General features: G+C 43.2%; 1 protein-coding gene across 12 annotated transcripts in view; it reads left to right on the top strand.

Annotated features, from left to right (window-relative positions):
- The window catches only part of IGSF9B (immunoglobulin superfamily member 9B), a 58,518-nt gene extending 39,865 nt beyond the window's left edge, over positions 1–18,653 (top strand). For 4 of the 12 annotated variants that reach the window (XM_023521039.1, XM_011376229.2, XM_023521032.1 and 1 more), the window contains 2 exons: positions 4,555–4,676; positions 7,316–18,653. In XM_023521039.1, the coding sequence (XP_023376807.1) occupies positions 4,555–4,676; positions 7,316–7,524 (331 nt within the window). In that variant the 3' untranslated portion in view covers positions 7,525–18,653. Of the gene's footprint in view, positions 1–2,680; positions 3,470–4,323; positions 4,361–4,554; positions 4,677–7,315 lie in introns of those variants that run through there. The other 8 variants (XR_002776448.1, XR_002776445.1, XM_023521038.1 and 5 more) reach the window with 5 other exon arrangements.
- Positions 18,654–26,995: the final 8,342 nt, after the last annotated feature.

The raw sequence follows: 26,995 nt of genomic DNA, 5'->3' as shown, positions 1-26,995 counted from the left end.
CCAGAAACCAGGGGCCACGATGAGAGGGCATTACTTCTCTGGGCCTGGCCAGCATCCCCAACCTAGGAGAACAGGATCCTCCCACAGCCTCAGAGTCAGACCTTGACAATGCTGGGCAGCAGGAGCCACCGCTTGCCCTTCTGCTTGCTGAGGGCCTCCCTGGGCACTATAGCTGCTGGGGCCATTGGGAGGTGGCAGACTCCTCTTCAGACGCTGTCTTCATGCTGCGCCTTTGCATGTGTCTCCACTCAGTCTTGCTTGGAGAAGATGTGACACGTCTTGTCTACGTTCGTTCTTGCTCTGTTCCTATTTCTTTCAGTTTCTCTCCTGTTTCTTCTCTCCACACCTGTAATTGTTTCCCTGCCTCTCCTCCTCTCTCTCTCCCCCCTTTTTCTCCTCTTCCCAACTCCCATCTCAAAACAGGGAGTTGTATTGCATGGACCTGTACTTTCGTGAATGGCTGGGAGGCCAAATGGTTTTCTCAGCAATCTGTCTGATACTGGTAGCAGCCCTATTCTTGTATCTCCCTCTAATCCCCTTTCCCATTAATACTGACTTCAGCCTCCATGATGCGGGTGGGTCTGGGAGTGTGGATGGGGCCCCGAGGTAACCATAGGAAGGAGCTCCCCTTTGGAACAAGCTTCTCCTGACTTCTAAGGCCAAGCACTTCGTCTGTGCCCTGATCCCACTAGAAAGGTACTATCTGTGGTCAAAGCTGAATAGCAGCTGACCTCCAGACTCCTGGCTTTCTGTTTTGTCTATGAAGAATGGATTTGCCTTTTTTTCTGGCTCTACCTTATACATGTGTGAATTTCCTTGGCTTCTCATCCACATTATATAGTCAGAGAAGCAGAGTCTGCTTCCAGACAATTAAGAAGAGGAGGAAATGCTCTTTACATCATTGCTTCTGCCTGTTGACTGGAGGATAGTTGCAAACTGTGTCATAATGATCAGCTCTTTGGGTATTAAGGGCAGGAAATGTCCTTAATGAATTTTGGATTTTGATTTTCCTGTCCTGTGGTCTGCCTACATTTTGAACCAGGCTGCGTCTTCCCTTCACTACTCTGGGTCAGCATACAGCTAAGCAGCTAAGGAAAGCTTAGCTAAATGGTCATGATTTGGGTTTTGTATGGATTTTATGAAGAGAGAGATGGGGAGAAAAAAGTGTTAAAGTAAGTTCTAGGCCATTTAGGGTAGTTCTGAACTGCAGAGAAACACCACTGCGACAGAAAACTGCAGTTTTCGGGTAGACAATTTGGAATATCCAGAGAAATCTCTAGGCTTTGAGGCTTTCACTTTTCAGTAATGCTCTTACTTCCTGGGAGAAGAAGCACCCCCAGAGTTTGCAGAATTCCTGTATGTTTGAGAAGAATTGAGGCTGATGAGAAAAAGAACTGAGACCTCAACTTCTGGAGAGCCCAGGGCTGGAATTTGTTCTGATAAGGCAACCTACGGGTCAGCCTCAGGTTTACTTGCCAGCTTCATTCCAGGGATAGATAGAGTCACTTAACCCAAGCTTCCTACTTTCTGAGAGACATCAGCAGCAAAAGCTTTATTACCTGAAAGTCCCCCAGGTGGGCTTGACACTGACAGGGCACATGGTCACCCCTCCTAAAAAAAAGGAGGCAATTTGATTCCCAAGGGCTTTACATGCTGCAGGTGATGTCTGTTGGACCATATTTCATGTGTCTTTTCTGAATAATTCGCTTAAAATAAAGACCTATTTTGCCCCCTCTCTTCCTCCTGCCTTCCAGACACTGTTTTGTTTTTTTTTTTCTCCAGCACTGAGAGAGTGTCTTGATACCTTCAGGAGCCACCTTCTGTCATGTTTCTGTGTTTGAGTGCTGAGCCAAAAGTGAAAACAGGTGAATAGCAGGTGTCCTGGAAGGGCTAGAGCTTGGCTGTTTCATGAGTAAAAATTGGCTTACCATCTTCAATGGATCATTGCTGTTTGGGAAATTTTACCTGACACAGCCAGCCTTTCCCCATCCTGGTCTATTTTACCCTGGCTCTGCCACCACAGCTGAGAATGTCAGTAACTGTTGCAGCTAGTGCATTCTGGGGCAGACTGACTTCTCAGATGATGTGTGGAAGCAGTGTTTTTTTTTGTTTTTTTGTTTTTTTTTTTTTGATGTAGCTTCTGTCCCTGCTTTATCAGGAAGAAGTTGGAGGAGCAGTTTAGCCTAGTGTTGAAAGCCTTGGCTCTATCATATAATAACTGGATTATTGGATACACTACCTGGCCTAACTTCAGTTTCTCTATCCAGAAAATAGGGTCAATGTAGTATTTACCTCTTCAGGTTGTTGTAAGGATTAAAGAAAATTATTGTAGAGAAGATAGATCAGTGCCTTGCATGGTAAATGGTAAATAAATGTTGTATGATAAAAATGATAATGGTGACAATCTATTGATCGTAATAATAAAAACATCCCCGGAAGTTTCACTTGGCTTGGAGGTGCCACAGGAATTTTCAGGGGTCACCCTGTACCAGCTTCTCTCATGCCCTAGTGGAACACTCTGGATTATGTTTTTAAAGCACTGTTCCCTAGGTCCACTGCTTGCCATATACCTCCTCAGACCATACATCACTCATTTTGTGTGGTCCTTCTGAAGTGGCTAGCTAGGACCAGGAGACAGATAAACTGAACAGTGGATTCATATCTTTGATTTTCCTTTTAGGCAGTATGAAGAAGCCTTAGTCAAGGAAGAGACGGGGGTGAGGACATTCTACCAGCACTGGAAAGCCATGCCCCCTCATGCCCTACCCATCTCCATTCTTTGCCTGCCTTCCAAATTCCCTTCCAGCTGCTGCTGCTGCTGCTGCTGCTGCTGCTGCTGCTGCTGCTGTGTAGAATCTCTGTGGGTAGACTATGGAGTTTGTGAAAGAGGAAGGAATGGGCAATTGCAGATTGGGTCTTTGGGGGTGGAAGACCTGACTTCTAATGGTGAGTTGGACTACTCTACGAGACTATGTGTGTGCCTGTGCGCACTCGTAGGTGGGGCTTCTTAGCTCCATGCTATCAGGGGACTATGGAAAACCAAAAAGTTGTCTCTGACCAGAATTTTGGTGGAACTTCTTGATACTTTATTTACTAAAGGGCTATGGAATGATGACCTTCATCAAAGAAGATGAAGATTGCTTTATTGCCAATTTATGCAAGAAACCCCAGAAGCCAGAGGCTTTGTTTCCTTCATTCCCACAAAGATATCTGTTGTTGGAGCAATGCGGCTGTATCCTATCCCTCTATCATTTAAAAAATATGCCTTGGACTGCTTACTCAGCATTGGGGACTTCTTTTCCCCTCACAGGATTATCCGTCCTACTCCTTAATCAGGATTCAGCCAAAACCAACTGCAATGGAGATGGAAGAGGGAGATGTGGAGATTGAGGCAGAGTGAGATTCTCTTTAGTCTACTGTGGCCCTAGAATGTCTCTGCTTCTCTGATTGCGTGCTAATGCCAACACTGGTGAGAAAGAAAGAGTGACCTCTCTCCCTCTTTTTCCCTTTATTCCTCAGGCTCCAAGTTTGGCTTATTTTAAGAAGAAATTCCATTGATAACATACCTTCTAGGTTTTCTTCTTTTATGACTGTTGAAAAATTCTCTCCAATATGCACAAATTGTCACAGACAGTCCATCTTCTTAGCTCTCCTTGGTTCCCTTTGTCACCTGGGCTTCAGCATGGGCTTTGCTTAAATTGTTGACTTTGCCCTAACCATGCATTTCATCCATCAGGCAAATGGCAACGTCCACTCAACTGGGAAAGAAAGAGAAACCTATACACATGGTCTTCTCTCCCAACAACCTTGGTTTCTCTGTTGAATCTTAAAAATTAGAGATTCACTGGATACTTGCTACAGATATCCTGGGCTTTGCAAGGTTGCCATATTTGGACACTCTAACCGCTGTAATCTACTTCCACCCTGTTCTATTCCCTTACATGACTGAAGAAGTCTGAGCCAGATCTGCAGAGGGTCAGGGTGACAGTTCTGCCGAATGTTGGTAGATGACAAGTATTTGTTGCTGTTAGCTGCTGGATTCTGCCTGAATCTTATAGATGGAGCAGAAGGAGACCAGTGAAGCCAGGTTTCTCATTTTGCCTTGGCCTTCTGTTTTCTGGAGGAGGACGGTTAGTTGGGGTTGGGGTTGCTCACCTCCTGCTTAAATCTGCCCTTTTACTTTTCATTTAAAGGTCTTGATTGTGACAATTTCTAAGGACTTCAGACATTGAAGCTGCTTCTTTCTCTGACCTTTCTTATTCTTCCTAGCTTGAGTTCTATGTGATGGGGCTTACTATTAAAGTTTCTCTCTCCCTTTCCTAGGTCTTCTGATTGCTCTACAGAATCGTTTCCATCTGAGGTAGGCCTCCCACTGCTGGAGATTTCTACTGGGTTTTCCTCCTTCCAGGAGCGATGGAAAGACGGCCAGTGAGGGACTCCATAAAACCTTACTCTGTCCTCCTATGGGCCGGCTGTTTGGCTTTCTTCCAGCCCTGCTTCAGAAGCTCCCTGTTCTGGGAGCTTATCTGTGCCTCTCTAATTACCCCTTTTCAGAACCCATCCACCTGCATCTGGGGACGCTGCTGCACCTGAGAGGCTGGAGGCTCTGAAATACCAACGGATAAAAAAGCCCAAAAAGTCATCCAAGGGCTCTTCGAAGTCAAAGAAACGATCCGGTAAATGGTGGGAAGCACCTTTTTACCTTGCCTGCTGTTAATGTGGGATTGTTTGGCGCAGGATCCCACCCTTGGGTTTTCTCTAGAATTGAATCTACCAGGTGTTATTTCGTTCTTTGTTTCTCTTTAATACTAATTTTCAAGTAATACACAAATATTATTTTCATGTAAAGATGAGAAAGATAAAGTTAAAATCTCTTGATTGTCCTCCCACTTCTGTTTCCTTCCATCTGGGAACCATTCCTCTCTGGTATGTGTGTGTTTTCAGAACCTTTCTGTGTAAATTTACCTTTAGAAAAGATATTGTATTGTTTTAATGTATTTTTTTTAACAACATAAATAGTATCTTAGTTTTCCTATTCTGTAACACCCCGTGGAAATATCCTTATCTCCTTATAGATTTCTTCTCTATCATTTCAAGCCTTTAGTTGGACTTGAGAAGTATGGAGTCCTCCCTAGTGCTTAGAGGACATCATGGCATGGATCCAGCTTGTGCAGATTGACCAGATTTTTCTCAATGAGATAGAGTGAAATCTTCTCATCTTGTAGAAAGATACCTCTATTGAAATAAGTCTGTTGTTTATCCAGCAGTAATATGTAGCCTATAAAACAGTGCAAAGATAATTCAGCACTTTTGCAGATGTAGAAAATTCCTTAGTATTTCTCACATACTCTCTTTTTACCAATGGTGTTATGAATGTGACAGGCCATCAGAGAAGACTGCTGAACAGTTTCTTGCAGATCTTTAATAACTACTGTAGAGTAACTTTCTTTAGAGATGGGGTTATGAAAAAGTGTTATACAGAGGCCATTTGAATCTTGGGGAGTCCATGAGCACTTATTTCTCACTTAGCCTTTGAGTGGTGCTATTATCCTATTATATTTTTTAAGTGGGAATACTGAGGCAGGGAAAAAGAAAATGAATTTTTTATGGTTTGAGTGGGAAGTTGAAGCCCAAAACTGAATTTTCAACTCATATAAGCTCACTTTAGTTTAAGACTATCTATCTATCTATCTATCTATCTATCTATCTATCTATCTATCTATCTATCTATTATCTATCTATCTATCTAATCTATCTAATCTATCATCTATCTTTTTTTAAAAATTTTTTTTGGGAAAAAGTCACATTGAATGCCTATATTCTCTTGTTCTGTTTACAGTAGTCCTGTTCTCTTGTATGTTAACATTGCTCAAATATGTCTTTAGCCCAAATTCTTTCCATGAACTTGTCTCATATTTCCAGGTACCTCCCGAACATGCATTTTTTTCATAAGCCTTTATAATGTCCAAAATAGTTATTGACTATCATCTCCAAATTTACTTCTCCATTCTTCTCCGCTCTCACATCTTATATCCAATCCATTTTATAAGGTTTGCTGGCTCACCTTTTAAAACATATCCTGAATGTGACCACTTTTTTTCTGTCTCAGCTGCTAAAACTAAATTCTAACTCATGCTCATCTACTGCCTTGACTATTGCAATTGCCTCCTAACTGGTCCTCCTGCCTCTATCCTGGCCCCTTCTGTAGTATATTATACACACAGAAACCAGAGTGACCTTTAGAAAATGTAATAACATACTCTCTCCTCTGGTCATGGGCATGTGAGCATGTGCGCGCACAGACACAAACACACACACTCACTCTGATTAAAATCTTCCAGAAGCTTCTCACTAAAACTGAGCAGATTTCAAACTTCTTGTGATACCATTGTCTTTCCTGCTTCACTTCCTCTGCTCACTCTGTTTTAGCCACAGTGGTGTTTCTTCTGTCTCCAGAACATGTCACATTTGCTCTTAACTCAGGTTTTTCACACTTACCACTCCTTCTGCTGGGAACACTTTTCCCTCTCATCTTTGGAAGGCTCATATTTCAAGACTCAACTCAAGTGTTACTCCGTTAGTAGCAGTGCCTCAGTCTTTTGCTATCTCATGACCCTATTTTATATATTTTTTGTAGCACTTACAGTATCTGAAAATTTTATTTCTGTAGTTTTTAAGTCTTTACATTTTGTCTCTTTTTCCTCACCCTTGCATTAAAATATAATATTCTAGAAAGGAATATCTTTCTCTCTTTATCTCCAGAAAGGCTATGAGGCAGTGGAGAAGCCGTGGAGTAGGAAGGGCCAGGCCTGACTCTATTGCATGCAATTAAAATCTTGTGTAAAATTCACCATTGCTTGTGGGGCAGGGCAGAGTGGAGGATGAAAAAAGTGTATTAAGTCCCAACCCCAGTACCAAGAATGATGGCTATTACCTAGGAGGCACTAAAAAAAAAAAATTAATGTTTTTTTAATACAAAAGAAATATTAGATAAAAGATAATAAATATATTTAATATTAAATAAAAGATAAAATATAAACATTCATGGACTAGTTCCACCCTGCTCTCTTGACTCATGAGAACTAGGGGAGCAGACTTGGGGTGTCGGTGGCCTTCATGGTGAAGAAGGTGGTTTTGCTGCTGCAGTTTGCTTTGGTGTCCCATATGCTCAGGTGACCCCTTTGTTTACTACTAGAAACCCAGAATACGTGCCCTCGCAGCTGAACAAGGTGAGTGAGCGTGTGAGGCTGCGGTCTCCCTTTTTACCCACTTGCTTTTCTTTTTGTCTTTCTGTGCGCCTGTTCCTCCTCCCCAGATGGCCCTGCCTCCCAGGCTCAGCAGCTTCCAAACTCTCAGGTTCTGTGGCCCGACGAAGCTGTCTGCCTCCGAAAGAAGAAGAGACATTCTCGGCCTGACCCCTTTGCCCGCCTCTCAGACTTGTGCCACCGCCAGCTTCCAGAAGACCAGACGGCGATTCTCAACAGCGTGGATCAGGAAGACCCTGGCCATGCCACTCTGCTGTGACAACACAACTCTAAGTGCTCCCAGAGCGAGAATGCTGGGCTGAGGGCAAGGGAAGGGGATGCATGGTGATGGGTGCTGGGGCCACGTCTTCTCCATCAGTGGAGGCCTGGCCTGCCCAGTAGTTCTGAGGGTTGCTCAGACCTTCGTTCAGCCTGTTCTCTCTCTGGCCAGAGTGGGAGTCTCCTCCAAATCCTGGCCAACTGGCCTTGTCTTCGGGATACCAGGCCGGGCAGACCTTTCAGCTGTGGGTGGAGATCAGGAAGTGAACTGGAGACAGGGAGAGATCTGCCTCCTCCCCACTACTCCCCTCTATACTAGATTGATTTTTCTCACCTCTTCAAAGATCTTTGGAAGTGAAGAAGAGGAAAGCAATGGTTTTTGCTGCTCTCTGCTTCTGCTTCAGTTTTTAAATCCTGGGAGAGGGCTGAACTTCCATCTCACTTTCCAAACTCTACATATATATAGATATAGATACAAATGCATAGGTATGTAGATCGTGGGTTTCTCTATGTGTATATATATGTACATCGAAACAGCAAAATGCTGTTTATTTCTGTGGCCAATGAAAGAAGGAGGAAGAGGGCAGCAGACGTGTGGGGTTTGTGAGTAGGACTGGCAGAGAGCTGGCTGGGTGCCCTGATGTCTGTCTCGGGGATTACTCCTTTGGAAACAGGATTCACACCTTCTCAGCTGAATTCACCACTTTACCTTCTCCCATCTAGAGCAGAAATTGAGGCTTGCCATGATTTCCAGCTGCCTGCTTTGTGAGTTCAGCAATGAGTTACCACAGAACTAAACATAAGCCTTTATTTCTTGGTTCCTGAGTGAGGAAAGGGTGGCAGGCAAAGGGTCAGACTGGCATCTTCCTTCCACAGTTTGGCTCAGAAGTAGAAGCTGCTTAGTAGCAGGGCCAAGAGGCAGGCCCTGATGCACAAACTCAAGCTCTTCCATCGGTCCTTTTTGGTCCAGCCAGGGCCAGAAGCCTTGGGGCCAAAGAGCCTCCCATTCTGGAGCCGTTTGTGCTGAGCACCAAGCTGCTGCTGCTCTATTTATATCCCGCCTCTGGCTCGGCACCCTCTGGAGTGCTGTTCCAAAGCTGCTGACTCGGTTCCTCCTTTCCTTTTGTGGGAGCTAATTTCCCAGATTGATTAATTGCCACTTGTAGGGAGCCCGCCGGCAGCTCCTTTTCCATGCTCTCCACGTGCTGTCTGCAGACTCCTCTCTGCTCTGGGCCTTCCTTCACCCTGTGGACCCTGGCTCCAACGGAATGAGATCGGACAAACCTAAGGTGCCCCAGATTTATGGGCTCTGGGGGTGCTGTGGATCCCCTCTCTTCCCCTGGTTCATATTTAAATGGACCTGGCCAAGGCATGGGAATGAAGGTAGAGGGGGTGGTAAATAGGGGCCTAGGTTCTGAGCCTTTCTCTGCCAAAATCTTGTCCTAGTTCAAACTATGAGCACCCAGAAGCTTCTGTGAGGTCATCTTAAAACAACTAAAGATGTATCTCTCTCTTCCAATAAGATAATGGTGCTGCCTAAGCACAGGGCAGAAGGCCCTGAGGGTGGATGGGGTGTACCTGGTTTCTCTTCCCTTGTGCAGGAGCCCGCCCTTCTAGCTGCCAGAGAATAAAGGTGGCTATCGGATTCCTTGAAGTATTTCCTCCTTGGTGCTGCTGTCTTCGTGGGTTTGGGGACATCCACCTCTCCCCAGTTATCTGCTTACATGTTGGCCAAGTCAAAGTACTGGAGGCATCCGCATGTCTCACTGCAGTTGCCAGGTGAGGCCTCTGAGAGCCAGGAAGCCACTCCTTGCTGGGAGCATCCGTCTTAGGAATGAGTCTTCTGTCACACAGACCCCGGTGCTTCCTTTCTGTCGACTAGCGAGTGGAGACCAATTCCTCCCATGGGGTTCTGCCACGCAAGTCACAGCCTCAGTTTCTTTCTGAAAGTTGTGAGTCGTGGAGAAAGAGGTGGAGAGGGGAAGTTTCTGGCCCTCGTCCTGTCGACTGCCTCATCTCTCTGGGGCTAGGCTTGCACCCTCCTGGCTAATGCACTTTTCTGGGCATCCAAATCCACTTTACCACCGGGTGGCAGCTCCAGCAAAATGGAAGAGCAGAGGTTGGGTGACTGTCTTCTTTCCCGAGGTAGCACTACCTCTGCCACTGTACCCCAATCAATGACTCACTGAATACCTCCTGGGGCATGTGGGGCCTCATACCGGGTCAGTCGGTAGCTTCTGTCTGTACTCTTCACGGCATGCCATTTCTTACACTGGCTGGAAGGTGAATGTGGGTTATAGGTCTTCAGGATGAATTAGTTCAAACTTTCTAATCCCTGTGCTGGGAATTCTAGGCTGTTTAGGTTACAAAAGAAGTGGAGAAGATGAGGTGGAAGGCTTTGCTTCTTTGGGATGTCATAAGGGCCGAGAGCCAAACTCTTGGGTGAGGTGCCTCAGACTGTGGCTGTGCTTTCCTGGAGGACCTGCCAGTGAACTATTGCCAGTGCCAACAAAGGTGCTGACTCCTTCCTTTTTGCTTCCTTTGGCGGTGCGCCTTACCTCAGCACATCAGACCAAATGGTGGGAGCAGTGCTTTTTGCTGGCCACTGGGTGGCAGCTGCACTGGGCATGCCCAAGGCTAGGGAAGGACACAAGGCCAACCTCTCTCAATGGCCTTGGTCTCATTTCTCCTCCCAAGAGGGCTTTCTTCTTGTGACAGTGTCTTTGAAGGTCAGCAGCCTTCCTACACCCCTGGGAACTATTTCAGTCCTTCCTTCAAGGACTTTGGTGGAAATTGGCAGAATACAACCCCTTCTGTCCATGTGATGGAGGGTAAAGATATCACAGGCACATACTTAAGTGCTGGGTGTGTGCATGTGTGTGAGGGTGTGGTTGTGGGTGTGTGTATGATGGGAATGTAGACATTTCTAGGGACCAAATGTCCTTTGTACTCTGCCTTTGAACAATTGCAATGAGCACTATTAAGCTTCCTAGAACTTTCACACTCCTCTGTATGGGAGATCAAATGTCTTCCAAACTCCCCCTTTATGATCTCATAACTTTGCAGTAGAAGTAAGAAGTAACTTGGATAAAAATCTATTCCTTCGTCTCAGTCTTTCGTCTGACCCTCCATTCTGCATCTTGACTAGAAACTATGGCTGTTTCAGGCTTAGGATTTCACAGACCAGGGTCAAATGCTTCTAGAAGGGGCTCAAGGTTGACGACACTTAGGAGGACCTGAGACTGCAATTATTTGGGGAAAGAAAATGAGCAATAAAGAGAAGGGGAGTCCTGTGTCTTGATTTGTTGGCTTACCACAAATTAAGTGGGTTTCATGACAGGAGTGAGATCATGCATGTAGATTGTCGTTTGTGGCCGTGGCTTATTCTATGCTGGTGAACTCTGCTACCATATCTCCCAGCCTATCTCCCTTGCAGCTTTCCTTGAGAGATGGGGGCGGTGTGTGTGTGTGTGTGAGGGGCCTTTTGAGATTTTACTTTCTCAACAGGAAGGCTGCTTCATCCCGCAGGGCTGGCAGGGTCTGTGGCCCCCTTTGAGGAGGGGCCTGTGTCCCATGATTATGCTCCTGGGGGAATTTCAGTCAGGGGTGGATTGGGGTGAGAAATTATTAATAGTTTTAATATTCTGTTTTATTTTTGATTCGGGATCTAAAATACTTGGGGTTAAACTGATTTCAGTTATTCTCCCATACACTTTTCATTCAGAGGAAACTGAAGAGCGTTCAGAAATATCCTGACTAGGTTTCTTTTTTTGGGAGGGAGGCAAGATTGACAAAACAATAGTAGCTTCAGGGAAGAAACAGTCTTCACAGAGCACCAGGGCGACTTTGCCACGCCTCAGGATTCGAATCTGGGGCTGAAGTATGTGTGGCTGGAGCAGTTTCTTCGGGTTTTGTTAGAAAAAGCCTTTTTTGGGGGGTGGGGTGTTGGGGTGGGTTGGGGAAGAATTGTACATAAAGTACATTTTATTATTATGTAGAGAAACATAAGAAAAGAAAAGCTCGTGGTTAATCTTGGGCTTGCTTTGCTTGCATGTAGAGGAGCTTTGGGGAGCATTGCAGGGATTGCTGGGGAGCAATAGGAAGTAGTCCAAGGGTAGAGATGGGTGGGAGCATGGGTGGCTCCCTCTGGGAAGAGTGCACATTCTCACCAGGCCTTCTCAGCCCAGTTCTGCCTTTCTATCTTCTCCAAAATAGAGGGAGGCAGGCTCAGCAGGCTGGAGGTTCAGAGCCCCATGGGGCTGTACTTGTTGCTTTGGGGAGAGGGCCCAGGAGGCATGTTTACATGCAGATCAAGAATGAATAAGGTAATTGATGGGCTGGGTATTTCAGGAAAGGGAGTTAGGGAGCTGGGGCAAGAGAGGTCAAGTTTTTTCCCTGGTTTCTATGAGGCTGGAAGGTTAGGTCAGCCAAGAGTTGAAAGTGGGGATCCTGGTATAAGACAGTGAGACCAAAGCCAGGGGACATCAAGACTTACCTTTTTCTTTGGGGCACATGACAACTTAGCTATACCTAAGGGTGAAGTGTACAGGTTGGAGGTTGTCCCAAGAAAAGGAAGAGAAGTGACTATACTGGGTGGGGACAGTCTGGAAAGAGGTAGCAGTGAAGATCATTTTGGGGGCAGTTGTGGGAGGCTAAGGTTTTTATTGCATAAAGACTATGGGGGTTGGGGTCTTGGTGCATAGGCCCAGACTGGATCTTCAAGAGGTCTTGCTACTTAGCTAGACTTTTTTACTTCTTCTAGAATTAGCCTATTAACACTAAGTGCCCAAACCAAACATGGACATATTTTTTGTGATGTCTTTCAGCTTTATCTATTTGTTACTGGAGGCTCCTCAAGCCCAAAGCTAGGATAGTTGTCTTGAGATTCCAAGGCTGTCACCAGCTCTGTGTCAATGAAGAAGGAAGAATCATTCTTGTGAGCTTCCCTTGCTTGTTCTCATAAACAGAAGTGGCAGGTGGCCTTTTCCTCCTCTTCCATGATCTAAAACTGTTCCTGAGACATTGTTGCTGGTGATGGAGAGGAAGGATTGGGGCTTGGCTTTTGCATTCATTACCCTTTCTTCTTGAGGCACAGAGGCTGCCTTCAGACTATGAAGCTACACAGTGGCTTTATACCTAGATGTTTGTTCTCAGTTTCTCTTCCTTTGATAGGTTAAGGTCACTAGTCTGGTTAACATAGGAGGGGAAAAAGATTCACCCTGAGATCAGACCAGCTATGCCTCTGTCCTCTTCGATGTCTCCAACTCTGTCTCCTTTCGGATCAGGAGGCAGAATTAAAAATCTCTTCTTTAGAAGAAGTCAATAAACCAAGGATCAAAGCCCAGATTGGACTTTAGCCTCTTAGCATCTTGGTGTTTGGTTACAGTTGTCCATTTCCATCCCTCCCTCTGACTGGTAGTGAGGCCACACTGGTCCAGTGTTTTATTTCCAGGCTCCCACGTCTATACTTTCAAATAAATCTTTCATGAGCAAATACGATATCCCCTCCAGATGTTTTGTGTATTGGGTTGCTAAGATAGAAGTGTTTTCACGATCTCATTTGAAGGTGATAGAAAAATTCCCAATAGATTGAATCTGATCCAAAGATACCCTCATGCCCCAAAGGTTTCTGTCTAGGATCAGGAACAATTAAGCATTAGTACAAATACCATTAATGGCTGGCCATGCCTTATAGAAGTATGAATCAGAGTATCTTGTTTGCTAAATATTTTGGTAGAACAGCAACCAGCAGTTGAAATCACTTGGATTTTCTCTTCTGTGGTGGGTCCATAGTAGTAATTCGGGTTTCTGAAGAGGGCTGATGACATAGTTATCAGCTTTGTTCCACTGGCTGGGAGAGTTAGACTGGGGAGTTAAGAGTGGTACAAATTCAGTTCCTGTCCCTGGTCGTGTGGCTCTCTGTCTTTCCCACCCCACTACTAGATGGTGACATGAATGGCTGTCTGAGCCTGTTATTATTTTGAGTCTTGAAGAAATGTGCTCCACCTTTCCCTGGCACTGGGTTTCTTGGATTTATTTTAGGAACTAGGGAATGCTCTTCTCCTTCACCCCAGAATTAAGTTCCCATTCCTTCTTTACCCCACTTCTTCATGGCTCCAGGGATTTTGAACTTGCGCATGGTTTACAATGGGGAGGTGATTGGGTGGGGCAGGGAATCTGGGAAGGGAGAAAGACTGGGCTGGGGAGGGAGGGATTTGCGTTTTCAGCCTTAGAAATACCACGAGCATGCTTTTGGGCCATGTGTGGGGTTTCACATGTGTAGATGGAAGGGGCACATGCCAACTTTCCTCATATTGGCGATAAGGGATTAGAGCCTTTTTGCTTCTTTTGGCTTAGGGCATCTATGAAACCTTGTTTCCAAAGGAGGGGAATAGACCTCCTTGTGGTCATGTTGCAATCCTTGGAAGGGAAATTGTCAGTCACTCTATCAACAAATATTTATATTGCCTACTGCGAATAATCAGAGGTCTGTCATGAGTAGACGATGTCCTGGCTGGAGAGAGAAATAGGATTGTCTCACCTGTCCCTCTGCAGTTATCAGGTTCTCAATCTGGTCTCTAACCTCCAGTCAGCTATCTATTCCATGTTTCTTTCCTGGGCTCAGGAAGTAAGGATATGTGTGTGAGAGTGTGTGGTGATGTGTGTGTGTGGTGTGTGTGTGGTGGTGTGTGTGTGGTGTGTTGTGGTATATGAAGTGTGGTGTGTATGTGTGTTGGTGGTGTGTAGGTTGTGTGTGTGTCGTGTGGTATGTGGGTGTTTGTTGGATGGTATGTGTTTGTGGCGTGGTATGTGTTTGTGAGGTATGTGTGTGTGTAAGATTTGTAGGGACACACTGATTTGCCTGAGGAGCATCAGGCCTCTTTTTAGTTGACTCTTTCTCTGCTAGGCAACTTCTGTTTTGGTAGGAGGGTGAAATTAGTAATATACCATCTTTAGTGTATTTTTTATGGAGATTGTATATAAAATTATATAAATAGATATAATTTGTTCTATTTTAAGGAGACAGGGGAACTTATGTAAGGGGGCGGGTAGACAAAAGGATCAGATGCAATAGTTGTGACTGGGAGGCTTCACGCATGTGAGATATCTGGGGAGTGGGAAATGGGAGGGCAGGAGACTAAAGCCGGGCCAGAGGAGTGGGGGCTGGTGCCCTCAGCACACACACACATATATATATAGACAAAAAACCTATATAAAGTCTATCTAGCTAGCTTATCTATATATCTATATATCTATATGAAGTCATAGTTTGCTTTATTTTTGTACCTGTGCTTAGAGATGATGGAGCAGGACCACCTTCCCAGGCAGTCTGGGATACTAGCTCATGCCTTGATACCCCTCTTTCCCCATCCTTCCTCTATGCCTCTTCCTTTGAAACACTCTGTTCAGAGTTGCTTGGGTATTTCTGATGGAAATGTGCACATGTGAAAACTTTAAAAACAACAAAACAAATAGTCTCCTTGCAGAATGGACAAATGATCTGAAGGTCGGTGGGAGCTACCAGATTGGATAGTCTCCCAAACCAGGATCCATAGTATTTCTTGTCACTGGGAGGTGACACTGTGGCTTGAAAGGTGCTTTATATAGTGAGGATGGACAGTCGAATCTATCCCCATGTTGCTGTGGGTTGGTACTCAGTTCTTCTGAAGGAATCTGGCTCAGCAGCATTTGAAGAAAGTCAAGATTACATAGAGGTTTACAATACCTGACCCGGTTTGTAGCACCTTGACTCAAGCACTACTGGGGGGTGTGGCAGTGAGAAGGAGGCATCTTAAGATAACTTTGTGAGGCTGACTGCATGGGCTCAGGCTTAAAGAAGAATACCCTGCTCATTCTTGCTGCAGTTTCTTGGAACCAGTGTGAATGTGATATCTAATATAAATATATCATATATGCTTTTTTCAGTTGTTATTTTAATTGGAAAATAAGGTGGCATTAGAAATGGAATGGTTCAGTCCTGGGGGACTGAGTGGAGGATGAGGAGCGGGAGAAGAACTTTGGGCATAATGGGAAGAACTTTGGGACAGGTAGAAATGCCTTCTGGTACCTGGCTTAGGACTTAACAGACTGAACAATATATCAGAAGAATTTGACTCAGAACTGGAGATTTTGGAGAGTAGGAGCTCACTTGTATCTGAGTAGGAAATTTTGTGTACCCTGAAGTATACCTCTCTGGGAATTCAAGACCTCACATATGCGGCAAGGGCCTTGCACCTTACAGCCTCGGCAATTGTCCCCTGGGTGCTAGCTCACTCCTCTGATTTGTCAAGAGATGAAAATGATGTGTTTGAAGCTTGTGTAGGGCCAAATGGTGCAGGCAGCCAGGAGAGACTGAAGGCTGCAGTCTCTCTGCTCTCATCCTGCTTCTCAACTAAAACAAAGGCAATACTAACCCCTCCTCCCCAATCAAAATGTCATGCTGTCCAAGAGCTTTTGTCTCATGGAGTTTGATCATTAGAGGAACTCAGATACCTCAGCCATGGGAAGGGCTCTCCTAACATTTTTGGGATATATGGGAAACATAGGGTATGGTGGAGCTTGAGTCTGACTCCGGACCCTTCTGCCTCCACAATGTAGACTATGGGTCACTGTGTCCACTGAGGCACACAGTTCCCAGGGACTCAAGAACACTGAAAGAAAAATAGGCTCTGTTCATGCAGTACTGGCGGGACTCCAATTCTGGATCCAAGTGGCTGTGTGTCTGTCTTTGGAGGTGACTGATCTTTCCTGCAGTCTTCTCAGGAGGCCAGAGGATACAGCCAGAAGTTTCTGGTAAGATTTTTCGGGGAGGTTAAATAAGAGAAAAAGCAGCACATTCTATGTCCCTTCCTGGATTGCAACTCCTTCCAACCCACCAAAGCCTCCACATGAAGAGGGCTCCCAATTACTGTGCTGTTGGCTCTTAGAGCAATCCTCCTCTCTTTCTCCATATACCCTGTCCTACCTCTGGTGTACATGCAACCAGCAGAATAAATCATTTCAGCATCACAGGTTCCTCAAAGGGTTAGTACCTCTGCTAGGTCTAGGGTTAGTTCTAAAACTCTGCTTCTTTCCACATTAAACCCAGGGCTTAATCCTTAGAAGCCTCAGCAGCATTAGGGTATGAGATCAAGAGTCACTGACCTGCACATTCCCATCCCATCCCATCCCAGTCTTCACCCTTCAGCTGGGCTCTTCAGTTATGTGAGAAAAGGTGAAGATAAGAAACATAGCCCATAACTTGAAATTATGGAGCTTGGAGGGGATGTAATTCTTACCTCTGCCCTTTCCATGATCCTGGCCACAAGCTCTCAGAAAGATGGTGAAAGGATGGACATTGGAGGAGAAAGGATAGATAGCCCAGCAAAGATCTCCAGTTCCTCTGAAGAGCCAGTCTTTCACAAAGGCACAAATGGATTGAGATCTGATGGTACATGGAATAAGCAAAATTACCTACCTTTGAACCTCTCAGTTAGTGGATAGGTTGGTGGGATGAGTGCTTTAAGCCTTTGAGGTCCACAGCCACTTCTAGTAGGAACATGAGCTGTTCCATATGCCTGTGCCATACTCTCTTGTTCTCATATAGTGGAGGGATATTGAGTTTGAGTGCTTTTCCATTTTGGCAGGTGGTAGAGGACTCTATAATAAAGTTGTTTTAATTTTGCTTTCTCTGTCTGCTAAATGGAACGAGGGTTTGGAGTAGACAGATCCACTGGGAATTGCTCACCCAAGGATAATTATAGGCCCTATTCTTTTCCCATTTACATTGACCAATAGCTTGGGGAAGAGGGATTTGTCCATTGCTCTTTGGCTTTTTGCTAGGCCCTTCCACTCCTCTTTGCTCTAGATGTTCAGGTTGAGCCACCATGGGCAATATAAAAGTAGGAGGTGGAGGAAGAGGAGATGCTACACAGCAAACTTCCTGTTCGTAAAGGATTGGCCATGATATTGGAGTGTGAAGGGTCTCTCCTGTTGTTTAGTAAACTATGGTGCCCAGGGACTGGGAGGGGATGTGTTGTAGAATGATCTAGTATGTTGCTGGAACTTTAGACTGAGGTGTCACAAGGGGGAATGGTTGGTTTAGGAGAGAATAGCAGCTTAAAGCTCCATTACCAAGTCATCAATCTCAAAAAGCTCCATTTACCAGTACATCAATCTCAGAAAGTCTTAATGTCTCTTTGGATTTAATTTCTTCACTACCATCTGTGGGGCCAGAGGTTGAGGGCATGGATGGGGTGTGCTTTCACCAGGTGCTTGTGTTTTTTCACAGCCCGACTTGAAGGGACCATATCCTGCATCATGTCAGTGACTCTTGGTTCCTTTTATCTTCAACTTTTCCTCTTTCACCAGGAGAAATTTATCATCCTGGATATAATTCTTCCATCACATACCTGGAGGCAGTTCTGTGTGAATTGCTTTTCCCCATTTCACCCAGTGGTCTGTAGACATACAGAAGCGGGTGACTAGGCAGTGTGGGTGGGGAGGGGCTTCTGATGCTACCTCTCCAAGACCTCTTAAAAACTCCATACCTCTAGATGCCCAGTAGCTTCTTGTATTAGTTCTTCCTTTCTAATGAGTCTGGATATGACTATTAGTTTCGTCATGGGAGTTGTTGCTCTCATTTCGAACTCTTTTATTTCCTCCTTCAACTTTCTTTGGGGGTTACCCTCCATCCATGCCAGGTCTTCTGAAGACTATTCAAACCTCGTTTCCATTTCTTGAATGTCAAGTATTACAACATAACTGCGCTAGGGTGCTTTATGGTGCTGTTCTTGAAGAGGCCAGCTGGACTGAACCTCCTTCGTCCCACTGGTTCCTTAAAATTTGCTGTATTTTGTCTTTTATTTGATTTTTTTCCATAGGGGTTTGGGGTGGGAGACTTAGGGGTGGTTTTTGTGTTCTCTCTCTCTCTTTTCTGTATGTATGGACTGGTCAAAGTCAGTTATCATGGGCAGCTGACTTCATGGTATTGGTTGGCTGATTTTGGTTAACTATTAAAGACAAACCAACAAATTGTACAGCTGCACACAGAACACCTTTGAGTGTGAACTTGAATGGCAACTAGAAGCTTACTTTTTGAACTTCAGGTATGTAACTCAAAAGTAAATAAAAACACTATTTTTTCAGTAAGCTTTTTTTTTTTTCTTCTAAGAGACAACTTAGAAATCAAACTATAAGAACATGAAATCGGTGCTGTACCAAAGCCTTATATGAACATATTCTATACTCTGTGTAACCTGTCTCTGGTGAGCTCCCTGCTCTATTCACTCTCTTCTCAAAAGCCTGGGAATGCCAGCGGGTGCCAAGCCTAGGGCTGGGTCTTGGGGAACTGTGGGCCAAGGGGACCCCTTGGAGCAGAGGATGATGGTGAAGGTGGGACACTATTCTGCTTCCTAAGTAGACTCTGAAGGGAAACCAGGCATTTGTGTGTATGTGTGCATGTGTGTGCATGTGTGAGAGCTGATGTGTGTGTGTACATATGTGTGTGGGTGCGCTTACAGGTTCACAATGCCAAAGTGAATGCACTAACTGGGGCCCTGAAAGGGAGACCAAGGTTGACTCTGGGAGTGGGGTGGTTGTGGTAATGAAAATGGGAGCATCTTCACTCCCCTGTTTCCTGTCTCCTTCCCTTTCCTCGCTGTCAGGAAATGGAAGTATATGGAAACAGCTATATTCTCCACCAGGTGCTTTCTCCTCTAAGTCCACAAACTCTGAGGATTTATAAAGGGCCCCTCTAAGAGACAGGCACCTCTAACCACCAAATCACAAACTGCCAAGATGGGGAGGAACATCCCCTCAGCTCTTACTTGCTTTTGTGGGAAAGGGGATTCTTCCTGCAGGGTCCTTGACCTCCCTGTTCCTGGATCTGGGCCTGTTCTAGCAGCCACCCCTCCAGGTGGGCTCTGATTGGCAGTTCCCCTCCTCTTCCCAATCCACAAAGAAGACCCAACTGGAGATGACCCCTGAGCCTTGCCTGCTCTGTGGTCCTAAGCAATAAGCCTGCTCTGGCTACCAAGGACAGTAACTCCTTTGGCCTTAGACTCTTGCCAGTTAAAAACTGAGTGACATCGTGAACTTGAGTAGGAAGAATATGAATCTGTGGCCCGCCGTGGCTCAGGCTGCCATGCCAGGCTCCACTCGCTGGTATTTTCAGGCTTGCCGGCTACTAACCAACTCATTGCCAGTAACAATTCATGTTCATATAGTGAGTTAAAAATCAAAACAAACAAACAAGTACATAAACAAACAAATAAGAGAAAGGCACATCACATGACAAGATGTGTAGCCCCTGAAGGTATCCTGAAAGTGTTGCAAGTTAAACGGATTAAAAGAAGTTTAGTATTTAATTGCTCCTCATGTAACATTACTCTGCTTCAGAAATGTTTTGTATTTTGATATAAATAAACATTTGTTAAAAAAGTTTATTTCTAATTTTTATTTATATGTAAGAAGTATTTTCTGATGTTATCTAATCTCATCTCTGGCTTAGGTTTTCCTAATCAACCCATTTTAGAGTCATTGCTCAACATGATTCTGAAAGGATTTGAGGCTTGGAGATTAAGAAACTACTCTTCATTCATTGAGCAAATATATATTGAGGGTACATTATGCGTCAGCCACTATTCATTTACTTGGGACCCATCAGTTAACAACAAAATAGTTAAGGTCCCTGGTCTTCTAGGGTTTATATTTTAGTGGGAGTGAGACAGACATTAAGCAATTATTGCAATAAGAAAATTACATAGAATATAATATGATGAGGAGTGCTTTTGGAAAAAAAAATAGAGCAGGATAAGGGACACCCAAAGTGCCAAAGGAAGGTGTTGCTTGCAGTTTAGAGTGCTCAGAGTGGACCTCACTGGGAGGATAACACTTGAGCAAAAACTGAAAGGGGAAGTTGCTTATCTCAGTGTCTAATGCACATGAAGTTCTTTTACTGTAGATTTTTTATAATGCCTGGAACCTTTAAGAACTAGGAGAAGAAATGCTGACTTTTCAATTATATGATGAAGATAGATTTTGGGTTGATTCCATTTTGTCTAAATGAGCCCTCAACTCTAACAGAGCTGGCCCTAGGCAAACTTTCACATACAAGAGTTAGTGGTGCAATGACTCTTCTGTGATTGAATTATACCTTTCACTAGAGGGGTTAGCAGGCACCCACATCTCATTCTGTCATCTCCAGGGTTGATTTGGTGGATTTCACTGCCTACATCAGCATACTTTCTTTCCCTTATCACATCATCTTTCTATTTTTTGACATTGTTTCTTCTCCTGTTCTATCTCAGCAATACTCTCGTTATCTATGAACTCCTACTGTACTTATTTTCTATTTCATTTGATCTTTAGGTAGAGGGCAAATGCCAAAATCTGATATTCTTGTTTATGCCTATAGTTCCAAGTGAAGAAATCAATGCACCAACCAAACAAAACCAAAAATAGGTCCATCTACAAATTTAAAATAGTGTAAAAAGTCTCCATATAAAATTTCCTAAAAGCCACTAGATGAGCTGTTATGCCAGGCGAGACTTTTAGTGTCTATATAGCTTTCTTTTGCCTCAATGATCTCTCACAATTCACATTCCTACCTAGTTTCCGTTTCCTCTTTCCTCTACCTTCTCTTTTCCTTAGCAGGCCATATGAAAATCTTTTTGATATTTCTTATATATTTAGGACTTAATTTCTAAAAGCAGACAGTGAGTGTATTGCAGTCTCCTATTTACACGTAAATGAGTGTGGCCCACCTTTTCAAACCCACCCTGAAAAAGCCAACTCTCCAGACTCCATATTAGGCTATGAAAAAGGAGCAGTCCCCTTAAGCTTCTCATGGAATGTGTATTTGACAGGAGGAGCTTATGAACTGAAATGAACCATTTTTGTTAGATTTGTCAGCTCTGTGGCAAAGCTAAAGTAAAAAAAAATAAGTAGTTAGGAAAAAAATAGTGTGGGTGAGGAGGCCCTTTTCTGTGTTAAATTATGTTATTTATGGGACATTAATCTATTTTTAAAATTGGCCCTAAATTCATGTTGACCCAGTGTTCCATACCTTCTTCCACAGTCTGCAATGGAGTTCTGATAGGTCTATTTCATTTAATGTGGGCCTTCATTTTCACCAAGCTTTCAAGAACCATTCCAGCAGCTACTAGAGTCACCTTCCAGGGCCCCTGAAAGATGTGAAATCCTGTGTCATTAATCAATTCTCCTGTAGAGAGTTTTATATTCTGATCCCTTTGATCCAGCATGCAGGACACACTCTCAGGCATAGTATCCAAGTCTCTGGTCAGTACACACTAGCCAGGCCCTGAAAATTCTTGACAAAATCCCTGTCTTCTCATCAGACTCAACAATTGCCCAGTGGGGTCACACTGAGGTTTGACTCCCATTATATGTCTGGTGATAAGAAGAAAAGAATGGGGCAGCTGCTGAGGAAGTCAGGAATTTCTTATAAGATAACTGCCTCATTTGGGGCATCTGCATTTTCTAAAAACAAGGGAGGGCTTCTATCTTTCAACAAGGAGGAGTGGCCATTTCTGTAGGACCAGAGGTTTCAGAGGAATCTGGAAGCTCAAAGTCTTCCGATGCATTCATCTATATATTCCCATCCCAGATCGCAGGGTCTTACTCCTTCCCTCTCAGAGTCATGACTTTGACATGGGAGACTCATCAGGCTGAAATTCAACCTTCTCTAAAATTCTGCCACTCTTACAGTTAAGTCTCTGGTCTCATCTTCGAGTTTGTCTGCCCTTCTGTTACACGAGATGAGGTCTCTTTAAAGTTGTCAAGGAGACATTTTGACTCACATTCTGCTTTAAAATGGTGATTGAGTGCTCTGATCTTGCCTTTTCTCTCTTCAAAGCATCAATGGCATTCTGCAACAGCCACTCAATTCTGTAGTTCCTATATGTACTACTCTTTCTCTAGTATCTCTTAAATATAAGATACTCTTTAAATCTATATATTCCTTTCACCTGTACCTTGCCTCAGATCAGCCTAGGTGACATCTTAGCAATTGCACTATTAACACATGCTGGGGACTGTTAACACTGTACCTACCACCTTGATGGGGTCCCGTTGCGTGTGAGTTGGCAAGTGACCCAACTCCAGAATTCCATCCTTCACCCTTAGAGTCTCTTGACAGCAGGTCTTAGAATGAGTTCCCTGTATGCAGTGCTTAAGGCAGGTAATTTGGTTTATATGCTATATGGTGGGAATACTCTTCGGAGGAAAAAAAACACGTAAGGGAGTAAAGAAAGTTAGATGGGACTGAGGAAAGAAGAATGTGGTCTCAGGTAAATTCTAGCCTTGGCCTGATCTGTGGAGATCACCACAGAGAAGTCCCCCCTCTTAAGGCAAGGAGTTGGCCTTTCTATCCTTGTCAGCCATTAGCTATGGATCACCCCTGAGGTGGTATATAACCCCTTGGCAAGGAGGCTCCTGTCAGTCAAGGGCACTACTCTAGTGATGAGGAACTTGTGAGCCATTAGCTACCGACACTCAAAGAAGTTGGGGGATGGATGCAACCGTCTGGCATAGGGAAAATGGGTGGAGAACAACAGCACATAGCCTGGGAAATGTCACTCAGTGGTCAGCAAATTGCTCCATGTTATCAGAACTTTCCTTCTTCCTCCTAGCCCTAGATTAGTCAATAGTCACTATCTTGACTTTCTCAGTCCACTCCACCTGGACTTCTGTCCCCACTGCTCCACTGAGGCTTCTCTGTTAATGTCATCAGTTATCTACCTCTCTGATGCCCAAACTTATAGTCACTTCTCTGTACTTACCTTACTTTTCTTCATGGAATGGCTTTTAGTGCATCTCTTATACTCCTTCTGTTTTATGTGCTTTTTTTTTTTTCCTGTGAGGACACCTCAATTAAATCAAAAGTTTGGGATCATGGAATCTCTCATTTTCTTCCTTTCTGCCTCGATATAAATAATTAGATGTGATTAGATGAGCAGAAGGAGAAGTGTCCAGGCCCTAAATGTAAATGGATACACTGAGACATAGGGAAGAATGATGAATGATGCCACACTGTATCAGTTAGATTTCCAACAGGAAACAATTAGAGAAAGGTTTATTCATAAAGGGACAAGTTTCCTAGGTGATGGGAGGAGACTAGGAAGACCACATGAGGTAGTGCAGGAACCAGGATGATTAGTGGCTGACTGTCACCATCCTAAGCCTCAGGGCAAGTGAGGAAGGAGAGGTCATTAAAATTGAGAAGGAGAAGGAGTCAAACAGAACAGGCCACTTTGAGAGGAGCAATGAAAAGGGATACAGCCAGCCCCAGATAACCTCACAGGAACCAAAGGAATAAATACCTTGACCTCATTCTTCTTTCTCTCTCCAATCTCCTGACAAAGCTTCTCATAGGCTGAAGCCAACTAGAAGCTAGAGGGTACAGGAGTCCATTGATATAACCCATATGGTGGAAGAGAGCAGGGAGGGAAGGAATGGATAATAGATCTTGAGGGGCAATCAGAAGATATCTGGCACAAACGACCTACCTACAAAATGTGGGACTTATATTTATGCTCAACTAACATGTTCTGTCACATTAAAAAAAAAAAAAAACCCCAAATATACAGGTTGGATTTGACAATTCATAGCCCGTTATCAACCTTGTGGAGAACAGGCCTAGTGGAAAGATGAGGAGAGGAAGCCATATTGCAGTGGATTAGGTTAAAAGGAAGATGAAGAAATAGAGATAGTGAGTGATAAAAAACTTTTAAGGAGCCCTAGATGATAAGGAGATATTTAGAATGGACTAGATCCTGGAAACTGCAGAATGTGGTAGATGTCCTCAATTCTTTACTCCTTCTTGTATTCAAAAACCCTTTGCCATGTAGTTTTCTAATGTCTTCGCTCTCTGACTCTAGACCTGATCAGATATTTTGCTTTGACCAGTGGACATCAGTAGATGTTACACAAGCAAAAGCTCAAATGAGCCTCTGCTTTAGGGCTTCCTCGATAGTGCTTCTGCCATTGCCATGAGAACATGCCCATGGTAGCCTGTTGGAAGACTATTGAAACATGGAGCAAAAACACATTGCTCTAAATTCTCCAGTTGGAGCCAGCCTATATTAGAATCCAGGGTAGATCAGCTGATCCTCAACTATGTGGGTAAGCCTAGCTAAGGTCAGGTGAGATACCTAGCTGACACCTAATGATTCCAGATAGAAAAGGAATGAACATTTATTGTTATATGCCACTGACATTTTTATTTGATTTTTTTATATAGCACTCCTGAGGCAATCAATAACTGATGCACAGAGTAAACTGATATTATTAATAAGCTCCCAAAGTATTGGAGACCTAAGTGTGAAACTTTTACTGTCACAAGCACCAGTGAAAACATAAATTCTTATATAATTGAGATATGAAAAAACTTTTTTACTATAGCCAAAATTCAGATGAAATTAAAAAATTAAATTTGAATACATAGAAATTAGAAAAAATTTTGCATGGCAGAAAGGCCATGTAAAGCATAACCAAAAGCAAAATTAAAAGTGCACAAGCAAGGCCAAATTGATAAGATAGAAGGTTAATATATCTAATGTATAAGACCTTTCAATAATCAAAGTAAAACAATTAAATACTCAATAGGTAAATGAGTGAAACATATGAAGAGGTCACAAAAATATAAATGTTTTTTAAACAAATGAATAGATGCTCATTTTTTCCTCATAATTACAGAAAGGCAAATTAAACTACACAGAAACACTACTTCTTATTTATCAAATTGTCAAATATTCAAAAACTTTATAAGACACTCTGTTGGTGATGCCATGGGAAAGGAGGTGTGCTCATATGTTGCTAGTGGGAATAAAAATGGTACAACTTTATGGCATGAAACCTAGCAATATCTAACAGAGCTACAAATATATTACATATTGAAACAGTAGTCCTGCCTCTATGGATCTACCCTGAAGCTACATCTCCAACAATAACAATACATATGCACAGGATTATTAATTGGGTATTATTTCTAGTAACAAAATATTGGAATTGCACATTCACAAGAGAGTGTTTCCCTAAACTGCACAATGCAGTGTTGTAAGCTGTAAAATGAATGAGGAAGATCTTTTTGAAATCATATGAAATAATTTCTAGTGCACATTGTTAAATTTTAAAAAAGTGCAAAGATGGAAATATATATATTCTGAGGATGGATATATATATAGTATTTAGTATTATTATTTATACATATAAAGTATACATAGTATACTAAATATGTGTCTAAATATAAACATATTATGTACATATTATACATATATTATTTATACATATAGTTATACATATTTAGTATTATTTATTGCTTCATAACAAATTACTACTAAACTTAATGGCTTTGAGCAATAATAAATATTTATTATCTCAGTTTTTTAAAACAACCTTACTGACGTATAATTGATATACAAAAAACTGCACCTACTTAATGTATACAATTTAATAAGCTTAAACATATGCATACACCTGTAAATCCATCACCTCTAAAAACTTCCTTGTGTCCTTTTTTGTTTTGTTTTGTTTATTTTTGTAGTAAGAACACTTAATATGAGATCTATCCTCTTAACAAAGTTTTTAGTGCACAATACAGGATCGTTGACTATAGGCCTACACTGTACAGTAGATCTCATCTTGCATAACTGAAACTCCATACCAATGGAACAACAACTCTTCACTTTCCCCTTCCTTCAGTTCCGGATATCCAATATTCTATTTTTTGCTTTTATGTGGGTCAGGAATTTGGGAGTGGCTTACTGGATGGTCCTGGCTTAGGGTCTTTCATGGAGCTGCAGCCAAGATGTTAGCTGGGGCCACAATCATGAAGCCTTTTCTGGATCTGGAAGATTTTCTTTCACCGTGGCTGGCAAATTGATACTGGTTGTTGGTGGAAGGCCTGTTAATCTCCATGTGGACTTCGCCACAGGACTGCTTGAATGTTTTCCAACTTCCCTAAGATCAAGCAATCAAAAAGACTAAAGTAGAGGCTGTAATGTCCTTGTGTTTATATAGTTTGATCATATTCAAAGTGGGAGGAGACTGGACAAGGCATAAATACCAGAAGGCAAGAATCTTAGGAGGAGGAGAAGGGGCTTTTCAAAGCTGGCGTGTGTGTGTGTGTGTGTGTGTGTGTGTGTGTGTGTGTGTGTGTTGTGTGTGTGTTATGAGGTATGTGTGTATACTTTTTGAGTAAGAAAGAAGGGGGAAGTAAGAATAAATTTTAGAATTTCTGCTACTGGGTTGAATGACAGCAGCCCAATTTAAAAAAGCCAGATATATTACAAAAGTTTATTTTAACAGAATTTGGAGATTGTGTAAACAATAAGAAAGAAAAGAATTGGAATTCTGGAGAGAGCGAAGCCCTTCTGAGGAAAGCTGAACATTGCCAGTGATTTTCTTCTCTAGAGGCATTTATTGATTCTAGGCCTACCCTTATGTTTAGTCTTAACCTCTAATAGGGAACA

Source organism: Pteropus vampyrus, unplaced genomic scaffold, assembly GCF_000151845.1.
Source record: "Pteropus vampyrus isolate Shadow unplaced genomic scaffold, Pvam_2.0 Scaffold288, whole genome shotgun sequence".
Taxonomy (NCBI): domain Eukaryota; kingdom Metazoa; phylum Chordata; class Mammalia; order Chiroptera; family Pteropodidae; genus Pteropus; species Pteropus vampyrus.
The sequence above is the reverse complement of the archived record's forward strand: the minus strand, read 5'-3'. Positions and strand labels throughout refer to the sequence as shown.